At 41.1% G+C, this 12621-nt stretch overlaps 1 protein-coding gene across 4 annotated transcripts in view; it reads right to left on the reverse strand.

Annotated features, from left to right (window-relative positions):
• cdkl5 (cyclin dependent kinase like 5) overlaps positions 1-12621 on the reverse strand; it is a 30214-nt gene that overhangs the window by 11897 nt on the left and 5696 nt on the right. For all 4 annotated transcript variants that reach the window (XM_037483270.2, XM_062561704.1, XM_037483280.2 and 1 more), the window contains 8 exons: positions 10740-10774; positions 4208-4253; positions 3993-4129; positions 3451-3571; positions 3277-3336; positions 2331-2421; positions 667-769; positions 129-215 (listed from right to left, as the gene is read on the reverse strand). In XM_037483270.2, coding sequence (XP_037339167.2) covers positions 129-215; positions 667-769; positions 2331-2421; positions 3277-3336; positions 3451-3571; positions 3993-4129; positions 4208-4253; positions 10740-10774 — 680 coding nt within the window. The remainder of the gene's footprint in view (positions 1-128; positions 216-666; positions 770-2330; positions 2422-3276; positions 3337-3450; positions 3572-3992; positions 4130-4207; positions 4254-10739; positions 10775-12621) is intronic.

Below are 12621 nucleotides of genomic sequence, written 5' to 3' on the forward strand. Positions count from 1 at the left end.
CTGGGAAGACTGCCACGAGAGAGGGAGAGAGAGAGAGAGAGAGAGAGAGAGAGAGAGAGAGAGAGAGAGAACCAAAGGAGGTAAAAACAGGGAGGAAGAAGATGAGGAGGAGGAGAAACGTTTCCTACCCTGATTCCATGAAAGCGAGGGTTGTTGTAGAAGAGTTTCATCTGCTCTGCAGGAAGTGGCCCCAGAACCTTCTGGATGGTGAAGAGCTGGAGGTAAATACAAATATGCAGCCACACAGTTATTGTTGATTAAACATTAAGGCATTCATTATCATTTTGAATTTACAATATTCAAACTCCTTTTATCTCTGCTTTGTTCTCCACCAACTCCTAAAATAAGTGCAGTATAACCTGTCCTTTTAGCTGCCTTCTGCTCCATTGACATCAGCAGCGAGTTGCTAAAGTTTTCATACAGAAAAACACTGTAAAAGCAAAGTAATGCCGTCCTATGATTGCTTATTAGGTTGGATGGATATATTATTCTTCTCCAGTAAAAAAAACCCCGGTAAAAACCTACCTTTAAAAATTACAAAAACATTACAAAAACTACTTCAAGCCCAATTTTGCTCTTTGTCATTGTTCATTTTGTTTGAACGAGAGGATTCATTTTCTATGGAAACAACAAACGGACCAATGGACCTCCCTTTTCTGCACCGACCTGATCTATCTCACTCTCCCCTGGAAACAAGGGCTGTCCGTCGCTCAGCTCCCCGAGGATACACCCCACCGACCACATGTCCACCGCCTTTCCGTAGGGGGCCCTGAGATGGAAAGAAGACGGCCATGAGAGTGACGCCGTTGAGGGTGATGTAACGTGCGGTGGTGGGGGGACGGGAAGCTTAAAGATGGATGCTGTGTTGTGTCGGTGGAGACGCTCGTGAAGATGGTCATTTCTAAAAGAGAACGGAGCTGTAGAGCCTGGTGAGAAATGGCGAGGGTCCTGGCAGCAGAGAAGCAGAGGAGCGGTGGTGTTGGAGGGAGAGAGTATTTGAGTGGGCGGCATTCAAACGCTGTCTCAATAAATGTTCCAGGGCATTTACTAAATCAGGCTACAGCACTGAGGCTAGATGACGTTCAGCTGTCTCTAAACCAGAACGGACATTCGATGCAGCGAAGATCCTTGAGAGACAGAAATGGGGGTCTCAGGGTCCCGTGTAATTGGTGCACATTGTTTGAGCGGGTGAATCTTCATCGGCACGTTTTGTGGTAACGAGTGACACCTACGACATATATTCGATTTTACCAGATCTGCTGGGGTTTGTTGCTGTTGGTTTTGTATGCATTGACTTAGTTTCCACAAGTTGTACCCTGAAAAGATTCCCTCCTTCTCAAGATGAATGAACATTTTAACACCGGGTTATCTAAAAAAAAAATATTTTACTTAATTAAATGAACGATGTGGGGACACCAGATGTCATTAGACAGAGACAGTATGTTAGATGTGACTTGTTTTTCCCAGATAACATCTTTATGTAGCATATTTTAGTGTGTCAACAATTCACACAGTGCCGCAGTGGAGATGCACTAATCTGCAATAATTAAACAAATGTTCAATGTTATGGGAGTTACCAAACAACGTGTAATGCGCTAGCAAGTTAACGTCTGAAAGGTACTTTGAGCTGACAATGTGGATTGTTTTGGGAAATATTTTCCATCAAGGAATGAATAGAAATAGATTGATTGATCAAATGAATAATTCATTAATTATTCCTCAATCCAACGGTAGCAGTAGGTGTTAACTAGAGTGCACTTGTCCTTAAGCTAATATCTGCTGGTTAACTGTAATATAATCAAATATATATAATGTAATTTGCACTTTTGGTTACGTTACTGTAGTGGATATATATACCAAAACTTACATGAAAGCGTTTAGTCCTTTGGCTCAGTGCAGTGGCGTTGGCAGTAGTGTGGGCTGCACATAACGGTAGAATGCACTGTGCACTGGGCTGAAACTTTACTGAATTCTTATTTAACGGCAAGCTGGAAAATCATGTGTTTGTGTGTGCAAGTGCTGCTGAGTGCAGTGTACCGTTCCAAATGAATCAAATACGTTTACTTTGAACCAAAGCATGTCATAGGACATGGTATTATTTTTTAAACCAATGAAAATGATTTGATATTGGGAAGAAAAGAGAGCATTGGCATTGGATCGGTCCACTGATAGCGTGATCTGACGTATCGCAAGCAGAAAACGATGCATCGTGTCCATATCTCGTACAAAAACTGGTGGTCAACTGAATGAGGTCACTCTCTAGTTGTCTTTGTTTCTCAAGTAGTGTCTTACACGCGCACACACGCACACGCACACACACACACACTCACCCCAGCAGCAGCTCGGGCGAGCGGTACCACCTTGTAGCCACATACTCAGTGTAATTGGCGTCTGTTCCCTCAGACAGGTTGCGAGCAAAACCTGGGCCAGAAGAAGATGGAAATGAACACATCACGTAGATACTCACACTGTTTTCTAGACATCCAGTGCTCTGTGGTAAATATTAATGGCTAATTAGAAGACGAAAGTGCAATAAACAGTCAAATGGTTTGGCCATCAGCCCATGTGACCAGAATCAAATTAGTTATGCCACAGGAGGTGAACTGAGGTCATGCTTTAGATAACTGAGGCACAGAGAGTCAATTGTAAGCAAGACAAATCATAATTAACAGAATGTCAGCTCGAGCAGTAAATAACAAACAAACCTCACCCCGGCTGACTCAGTAGGATTGCATTACAAAGAATTACCCGAGGCTAACCAACAGGGTGGTTGTGAAAATACATGTAGAATGTACCTGTGAGGATTTAAACATGTATGTATTATTTGCATATTTAAAACTATTTAGAAAATACGCTGTATGAATATGACGCAGGTGCCAAACATCAACCTGATTTTCATGTCATATAACTTTGGCAGAACAAGTGTGTTTTATAAAGCTTATTGGCCTCTTCCCAGTGGCAAAATGAATCCTCACAACTCACATGGTGACAAATAATAGTGGGATTTTTTTCACGGAGAACTAAGCCCAAGAAACCAAACCGATAAAACAAAACAACAAGTTGGACAAATGTGCACATCCAGCAGCCTGTCTAACAAGCCAGTTAAAGCTGACTCAGTGTGGTAAACAAACACGTTGATTTGAAAAGCAATTCCCATTGTTTGAAGAGGCCAAACGTGCAAGTACGCTTCTTTTTTTTTTGCCGCCATGCTTATATAAGTCTCAACAACTCCAAGAGACCAATATGACTGCTGCACAGAGGGGGCCAAAGTCTCACCAAAGTCGCAGAGTTTGAGGACATCCTCGGAGCTGATGAGGAGGTTCTCTGGCTTGATGTCTGAAACACAGAGACAGACAAAAGACACATTTTAAAACCCCAGAATGAGCGACACTGATATTTTATATTTTTGCAGCAGATACATGAATATAGAAGCAAAGGTAAACTCTTCACCTCTGTGTACTATCTCATTAGTGTGACACCAGTTGATAGCTTTGATGAGCTGGTAGATGTAGCTGCGGACTTTATCAGGCGGTGCACCGTTGGGCAGTTCCTCCAACAGCTCCAGCATGTTCTGCAAACCCCAAGACACAGTTTTCACTGTTTAAACTACTGATCATATATGAGAATGTGCTTTAAAATATGAACCTTGTCCAAGAACACTCTCACTGTGGGAGGGGAATCACTCTCCTCCTCCCGTCTTTCCCTTTTAAACCCTGACCAGCACAGCGAGAGGGAACACTGTGCTAAGGTGACTAGCATATATGAAAATAAACCTGTCATGAAGTAAACACTTGGCTGGATACCCTGGCGACACAGTGGGGAATACCATTATTCACCAACAGCCGAGTTCATATGTTGCCATGGTGATGCTTTTCTTATGCTTAACAGAGCAGTCTCAGAATCCTGAAACTGGAGGCTGGATACAGCAGAGTGGAGACGAGGATCCATCATTCCATCCATCTGTGCATGCAGCAAGAAACAATAATGCTGACCCTTTCGACGTATTCGAAGACGAGGTAGAGTTTCCCCCTCCTGCGAAAAGCTTCCTTCAGCTCCACGATGTTGTCCTGCTTCAGCGTCCGAAGCATCTTCAGCTCCCGAAGCGTCGTCTCTTTGACCTCCTCATTTTCTGTGCGGAAATGAAGGAGATGGAGCTGATACTGCTGGCTTGTCTTTCTGCCCTTTCGCGTCCCGGTCCCTCACTCACCTTCGCTGTCTTTGAACTTCTTAATGGCCACCAGCTCATTGGTTTCCTGTGAAGATAAGAGGACGTGTGTTGTGTTAAGGAGACAGAAATTGATTTGTTGGATCAACAAAGCGGGCCAGATGGAAAGATGCAACAAACATTACAATCAGTCTAAATAGATGGAGATTGCTTGTAGAAAGGTGAAAAAGACTGAAAAGAGAAACTGCACCGCTATTTAAATTAATTTCCTGTCCAGATGAAAAAAGCAGATGTGTGCCTGAGTTGCCGACAGTGGCAACACAAGAGCCGTGCCGTGTGCCTTCCTTTCAATTATTTTACTACAGAGCTTTCATGCACACACAAAGAAGCCTGAACTCTTGGCTTAGTTAATATGCATCATAAGCCTCCTTCAGCTTCACGCAGGTTGCTAAGTTGACCTTGCTGAATGTAGCAAGCTGGTGTGGATGTAGATTTAGAGATTTGCTTTGTTTCAAAGGCTGTGCTGCAGCTTTAATACATCAAGTATATCGTGTACGGTTTGAATGCGAAACAATAAAAGGATTTAGGTTTTCCTGCAGCATTTCACAGATCAAGAAAATGTTTGCAAACAGAATACTCATAGGATGACACCACATGTCCTCACATACTCGGGGGGAAAACACAACTTTTTTTTCACAGTAGAACAAATATAAAAATATCATGCTTTCTCTGTCATTAGCTCTTTATTCATATTTTATTAACAGGTTTTGAAGACCTGAATGAATATTACTATTTAATATATATTAATGCACTTGAATGTTTTCAAGCCCAGTGACAAGTTGCAACAAAATGAAAGTATTAATCAACATTAATAATTTCAGTAACTGAAGGGTCAACATGATACACGTACTATAAAGCAGTCAGAACCTTAGACTTATGCCTATAAACAGGAGAGAGAGAAACACCTGATTTAAGGTAAGATGTTTGAATGAATATTGCAAGAGGCTGCATGATCGTAGACGAATGGCGTTGGAAGGAGACTTCATCATCCAGCATAGCACAACACAGCGGGAGCATTTACAATGGATGTAGTCTGGCCCATTCTGCTGAGAACGGCAGCAATGTTATACGTTCTTCTGAAAGTGAGTGGGGGTCATTGAGCGGCCTCATCAATGCTTTGGCCTGTGCTAAAGTTACTGCTATGTATACTTCCGTTTCTCTGATCAGAGAGGTTCCTGTTTGTTTTTGAAGGGTCAACTCGTCTGTGTTTCCCGCCTCCTCGATTAGCTTCACCTTTCTCACTCACTTTTTTTATTTCTATCTGTACCATCATAGATTTAGAGTTTTGCGTCGGATTCCTTCCTCCCTTCCTGCCTGCCTTCTGGACTCCACGCCGAAGACCCTGCTCATCATCAACTGTGTTTTGGTGTCTCTGTAGTTCAAACCATAACTTACTTACTAATGTTTCAAATGAGTGTTTGACCTACAGCCGTCATGTATGTTTGTATATCTTCTTTCCCAGCAAGGTGGGGTGATTTACAAATTCTTGGAAATATCTGCCGACATCGATCAAACGGATAAACTGTGGTTGATCTTAACGTTGCACATGGAGGGAGGATGGACTGGGTGCACGAAAGTGGTGCAGATTGAATTACACCCTGTGTCTCTGTCCTCTGCACATTCATCTATTGTCCTTTTGTTTACGGCGCCGGACGACGGCACCGGGCACGCCGTGAGGAGCCGCGGCCACCCCCCCCCCCCCCCCCCCCTCCCCCGGCTCACACAAGCCAGTTGTTTAACTGACAACACATCGATTGGTTGACCATTCAGAGACGAAAGGATTCATAGCCCTAAAACATCAACTTAATCGTGAGAATACAGGTGGTCTCCAGTGACGGACACTCATAAGAGGTGATATTTCAAGCTCTGTAGCAGCACCTTGTAATGATGCTTGTGCTCATACCTCCCTAATTTACCTTTTTGAGACTCTGTCAAGTCAGCACATCTCAAAAATAGCCTTAAGCAGGCTTTTTTTTGCTGATGACACGCGCAGCCCCTGATTGCAATAAAAGAGTAAAGCTTGATGTTTTACCCTATGACACAATAAATGCAGAAGGAACTGGCTTTTATACAGTAGAAGTGGTGCTGCTATGCATTTATCTCCTCGTATTAATACATCTATGAATTAGAGGTGGTCATTAGTATTCTAAAAAGGGAAAAGTGGTACTCTCAATCAGTCAAGTGATTCAACTACAACTGTTCCTCATGAGCTTTTCTGCCTTTTATTATGCCAACAGGGCATGCCGAGGCATTCACAGTAAAATATCTTGTCAAGTAAACTTTGTTTAACTTTATGTTCAATACTGGAACCTACTAACTACTAAGTCTACCAGCTCGATTTGACCTCGATTATCGAAGAATGATTGATGATCAACAACCAGTAATTGAATTCCACCACTTCAGCGCTATAATGCAGCACAGAGACAACGTATGGGAAACACTGGCAAGCATTTAGGTTGAGCTATTGTCACTCCCAACACAAATTCAAGATAACACATACAAGCCTCCACATACACACACCCACATAAGCTAATACAACACTTCCATAAAGTGGCAGGACATTGCACAAACGCCAGCACACATTGACTCTGCTAATTAAATGTTTCATCAAATACACACTGTACTGTAAAGTATACTTAATTCATCCGGGGACACACATTTATAATGCATTCCTTTTCTTGGTAGTGCAGCTATTCTCTTCTGAGTCAACTTCCGCCTGGTGCCTGAGACTCCCTCACACAGGTGTGCTGTTGACTCCTCACAGAGTGACCCATTTACATCTAGTCACTGTGTGCAGTAGCTTCCTCTGCACCCCCTCCTCTACATCAGACTCACACACGCAGCCACCCTTTTCTCTTTTGCCCTGAAAAGTAAAAATAACTGCTCTCTGACAGCAAAGCTAAAAAGCTTTTTATTGCCTTTTTTAAAGTCTCTGCGTGTGAAAATGAATCCCCTACAACTGTTATATAAGGAACATGTCAACTCTTTGCAAGTTAGGTTTTAACACTTTGACAGCTTGCATATCAATTTTTATGAAATGGAGATCCGCCGGCAACCAAACTCACGGTCCAATAAAATCCAAAGGAGATTGAGAGGAGGCATTATGAATCCCTGTTATTGGCTTTGGCTCAAGCTTGAGAACACATCGAGGTTGGGCCACATTATACACACGCCTTGTCATTTCTTTAATGATTGAGTTGTCCTGCTTGTTGGTTCTTTCTCCCAGATTTGCGGCATTGAGCAATATGACACATCTTCTGCCGCTTTCATTACACAGAATGGAAGTCATAATCAATAACTAGAAGCTTCTGTCACCCACACTCGCTCTCGTCAAAAACAACCCAAGATTGCTCCTGCATACAAATAGCAGCCAGCGAGCCAAGACATTTTACTTACATAGTTGTTGCCTTCTAAACTAATATGGATACAGTGAACATTTGTCTCACAAATGCAGCTTTTCACTTCAAACAAAGTCCTTAATCCGATCACACACACTGAGACAGACACCTTTGAGAAGACGAGTGGAATCTGACAGCAAATTTCAGATAAATTCACGCTCACTTGCACTTCAATGTCTCATGAGGCAGATTGTCCTTTTTGAGTTTATCTTTTAGCGCCTCTGCTGAGGTTTCTATTTCAACTCTAACCACCATGTAATGCTTACCATGTAATCATTTTACATTTGTTCTCAGAACACAAGCGCTTAAATATTTAGAGTTTTAGATAATTTATGGCTCATTTGAAATATTCATCAAGTGTAGGGTGGAGAAAACTTGGTCAAGTGTGGGGCCTGAAATGAAAGAAACTCGCACAAATGTCCCAAGCGACCAACACTGAGTACTCCCAGTACTCCCAGTGCTCCACAGTGAAGCCAGTTCAGTTTCATCTCTCCTTCATCCGTTGTACAAGGCACTGATTGCACTCATCTCTTGTCTGCTGTGCTGCGACTGTCACTCCTCCCACAGTAGTGCTCTCTCTCTCTCTCTCTCTTCCTCCGGGTGGAGTGAGGTGTTTTTCACAAATATATTATGTCCATTAATGTGCTGACAGAAGGAATGATACAAAATTAGACCAGAAAAATGCACTTCTATTCAGTCAAAGCAGAACATGTTGCACATGACTCCGGAACGTTTTTAATTTATACAACTCAAAGCGGCTGTGTTCTATTTAGGAGTGGGGAAGTATTTCCACGCCTGAGTAATCTATCTGTGGTACACAGGCAGAATCTATAAAGATATGAAGTGCGGGTCTTTTTGTAGAATAAAAAGCCGTTCCCTTTTTACTTTTTTACAGGTTGATTATTACCCAAGTATCTCGGAACATTGTTCTCTTATTATTCAGCGCCCCCTGTGAGCCACATAAGCCAAAATGAGTTGATACAAATGTTGATACACAATCTGAGTGGCCTTTAATTATGACCGGGAGCTCTGAGAAATAAGCTTAAGGAGCAGTAGTGAGCAATGTAAGCTATGTGTGGTGTCTTTTTTTTGCCCTTTTGGCTGCAATCAAGTCAGCCGACTGTATTGCTGATGGTGTGCAGCATGAGAGGAACGCCATCACACATGAAATTGCATTGAATTTCTATACATATATACTGTATATGTATATAGAGACCTTGACGACCCGACAAACACAGTTATTAAAGTCCTTGGTCGCAACTCAAGTATGATACAAATCTATTTACTTACATGGCAGCGCGGCCTAACTTCCTTCCTGCATGAACAAATCTTTTGTGTTTGGATTTCTTAGGACTAAATTAACTTCTGTATTATGAATGTTTCCTTATTCACGTCTGAATTAACATCTGTACGTCTGATGGAGTGATATGACAATGGCTGATGTGCATGTAGTTATGGTTTCAGTAGTAGTCATTGTGATTCTGATTAAGTTTATCTACTCATCTAATTATATTCACAGTAAATACTGGTGTGAAACAAACATCTAGAATATACAGTATACCCATGTATAGTATATTACGTCGTTTAAGTTGTTTGTCAAACAGCAATTTCATGTCATTTTGTGGCCACCTGTACAGTAAACTGCTTCGGTCTTTGTCATTTTGATTACAATAATTTTGCAGGTAATGATAATCTGTCATTAACCCAGTTACAGTCTGATCCGGTCAAGGACATCAGTTTGAGGTTTTATTCATAATAATGTTGATGGTTCCTGCTCTATTTAAAACATCACATGAGTTGGACAACATGGCCCAGACTGCGTCAATGGGCCTCCATGGCTCACTTTCCTTGTAATAATCTCAATGAAACAAGGTAAGAGCAGTCAATTAAAGAAATCAAACTGCTGGTTGCAGCTGTTTTGCTCAAATGGTGGAGAAGTGACCTCGATTTATTACCAGCCATGACAGGATCTGGCTGCCTCGTACTCTTATTTTGTGAGCATAAACTGCCTAAAACATAAATACAGTCTCTGTGACGTTATGCTTCTTAAAGTGGGCAACTGAGACAAAAATGGGATAGTTTAGCAACCTGTCAATCGAAGCGGCCACCCCCTCCATTATGCCTACATGGATATTAGCTAAAGATACAGACAGGGTTTTTGTTGTTGCAGGCTATAAAAAATAAAAATTGTTTTTCTGGAAAGGTACATGTGACATGCAGGCCTGTGAGAGATTGACTAGTTTTTTCAATCAGCACCAGGTGGCTATTTCAGGAACTTTGTTCTTTTAGCACTCGCGGCGTGTTATCTTCTGTTATTAGCACCAGAGGTTACCACTCCATGTCTTGTTGGGATGGAAATGAAGGTCTCCTTGTCAGGAGATGGGTGTGATTTGACATAGGGCTTGATGTAGGTGTGCAGGAAGTCAGGGAACTTGGCCACCCTTGGTCTGATTTGTCTTTGGTCTCTGACACCAAACCATCTAAAAATGAATATGTTCAAACTTTAGATTTAATACAATAGATGGGAAAGTAATTGAAAAATGCAGTAACTTTAGCATGGGGAGGTACCACAAAATTACAAAGTACTACATTGATTTATAGGATTAGGCAACATGGCGTGTCGTTTTCATTAAAACGTTAGATATCTGTGTAACTGACAGCAGATGTTTGCTGACTTTGACTTGATATTGTTATCAATATCATCATTATTATTATTAACAATTCTCACTTATTTTCACAGTTGCTGCTAGAAAGCATGCATCATATTGTCTAAAGGTTGCTGTCAAATTGAATGAACTAAATTGCACATGGGAGCTATTTGGTTGATTGAAATACTTTTTTCATAGATAAGATTGAAATTAATCTATTTGAGCATTTGAAACTCACAGGTTGAACGTTGCCTTTGCTTAAAAAACACATAAGAAGAGGAGGGAGATACAACAGCCTATCCCAGCGAGATTTAGTACAAGAAGATACTAGGTATTAGATATTGATATTTATATTTGATTCTCCATCATAGTCTGATTTTATTACTTAAACACATAATCTTCGTTTCACCATGAACCATGAATACTTCACATACATTAAATGAGCAAATAGGAGTAATGCTTTCTTACCTTGTGCCTGCACTTAAGCACCACTCCATACGCTCCTGGACAGAGAAGTGTAGAGAAAGACACAAAAGATCAATGAGATTCAACATCTTAATTAATGTTATGGTTTCGTACACCTCCAACAAACATGGTCATAAAAACAGTAAGTGGAAATCACCAGAAACCACCGTTAATAGGTGAGGCGGAGGCTTACGTACTCCCCCACACACTCACACACACAGACACACACACAGGCGGTGTCCCTTTAGCCTCTTGCCATTGCTAAGCACACCGTGTTCTCTGTTGATCGTCCACATTTCAGATGTCGGGTCGTCCGTGGTCTATTCTTTTTAGGATTATCAGATGGACTTGAACTTAATTATTTGATTTACAAACTGCTATTGTTCCCATTCAAATCACACGCTCCTAATGAGGTCCTGTTGCAGTTGCATTGTTTAATTCAAGTGAGGAACGAGGCGACAATATCTACATGAATTAAACAACAATAACATAAATATAAAGCAGAGTTCAAATGTCCAGGAGGCTACATTGATTTTCTATTGAGTTTAGAAGCATTGGCAATGTAAATTAACATAATGTAGATTATCAAAGATAATTACCATAAACATATGCAGATTGTTTGGAAGAAACATTTGAAAAATTGTTTTTATAAATTTTTGGTGCTTTGGCTTTGAATATCTCATTGCTGAATTGCAATTCTCATGAGTCCTACAGAACAATAAACACTCCGTCCCCTCACATTAAATTGAAGAAAGCGATGCATGCCAGTCCAACTCACTGAAGTGAGCTATGAATGACAACGTCGACAAAAATAAATCATTCCCACTCGGTCAGATGTGTGAAGGACCTTGAGTGTGTGTATGCGCAGTTAGTCTGAAAGTATATATTACTTTTTGACCAGCCATTAACGCTGTTGCTAGAGTAAGAGTTGATGCTCCTGCACAGACTGATGGATACACTCAAGGCCCATGCTCATGACCAACCTCGGCTTTGAGATCTTTTCTGTAGGGAAAAAAAGTAAACGTTTGCCTGTGAGAAAAATACAACTCGATATCTAATCTGTTATCATATTGCAAAATTGTCCATGGATTTAAAGTCTTCTAAATGCCCATAGAGTCTGATCAAATATTGGTGTAAGCCTAACAAAAGACAAATGTTATTTTTAACATTGTCGCAATAAAACATTGGATTTAAGAGAATATTTGTTGAGATTAAAAAAAAAACCAAATGGGCTGTTTGTCATATTCAAAAATTAACAATTTTTTTAGGGCTGTCAATAAAAACACGTTCTTCTATGCGATTAATGTGGCCAAGATTAATTCAACAAAATATTTTTAGATAGTTAATGTACGTTTGATTACTGCGGAAACGAAACGGCCGCTAGCTGCAGTCAGTTACGTCAAGATGGAGCTTTTTGCATTGGAAGTAAAACAAACAGAGGCGTGACACACAGCGGAGAACTGTGCAGACGAGTTACTCCACGTGTCAAACAGAATGAGGGCAAAAGGCACTGCTATGCTAAGCTCGCTGCTAGGCTAAGCTAGCTTCTAGGCTAAGAAAGCTGCTAGGCTAAGCTCCCTGCTAGGCTAAGCTAGCTTCTAGGCTAGCTGCTAGCCTACGTCCATCTCAACATCTAACGTTACCCTGCGCGGCACACAGTCTGCAGAGGACCACCAATCTGTCCCTAAAAGATCGTGGTTTGAAAACGTCCTGGCTAAAACACAGCTGTTAAATAATAAGAGAGTTGAGAGCAAAGTGCACGAGAACAGCTAGTTGAACATGTTCCACCAGGTGGAATTCTGCTTCCAAGATGATCAAGTGTGTATTTTTGTGTTTAAAATAACATTAACAATTAAACAGCCGTGTCTAAAAAACATGAGTGATT

Source organism: Pungitius pungitius, chromosome 4, assembly GCF_949316345.1.
Source record: "Pungitius pungitius chromosome 4, fPunPun2.1, whole genome shotgun sequence".
In the NCBI taxonomy this organism is placed as follows: domain Eukaryota; kingdom Metazoa; phylum Chordata; class Actinopteri; order Perciformes; family Gasterosteidae; genus Pungitius; species Pungitius pungitius.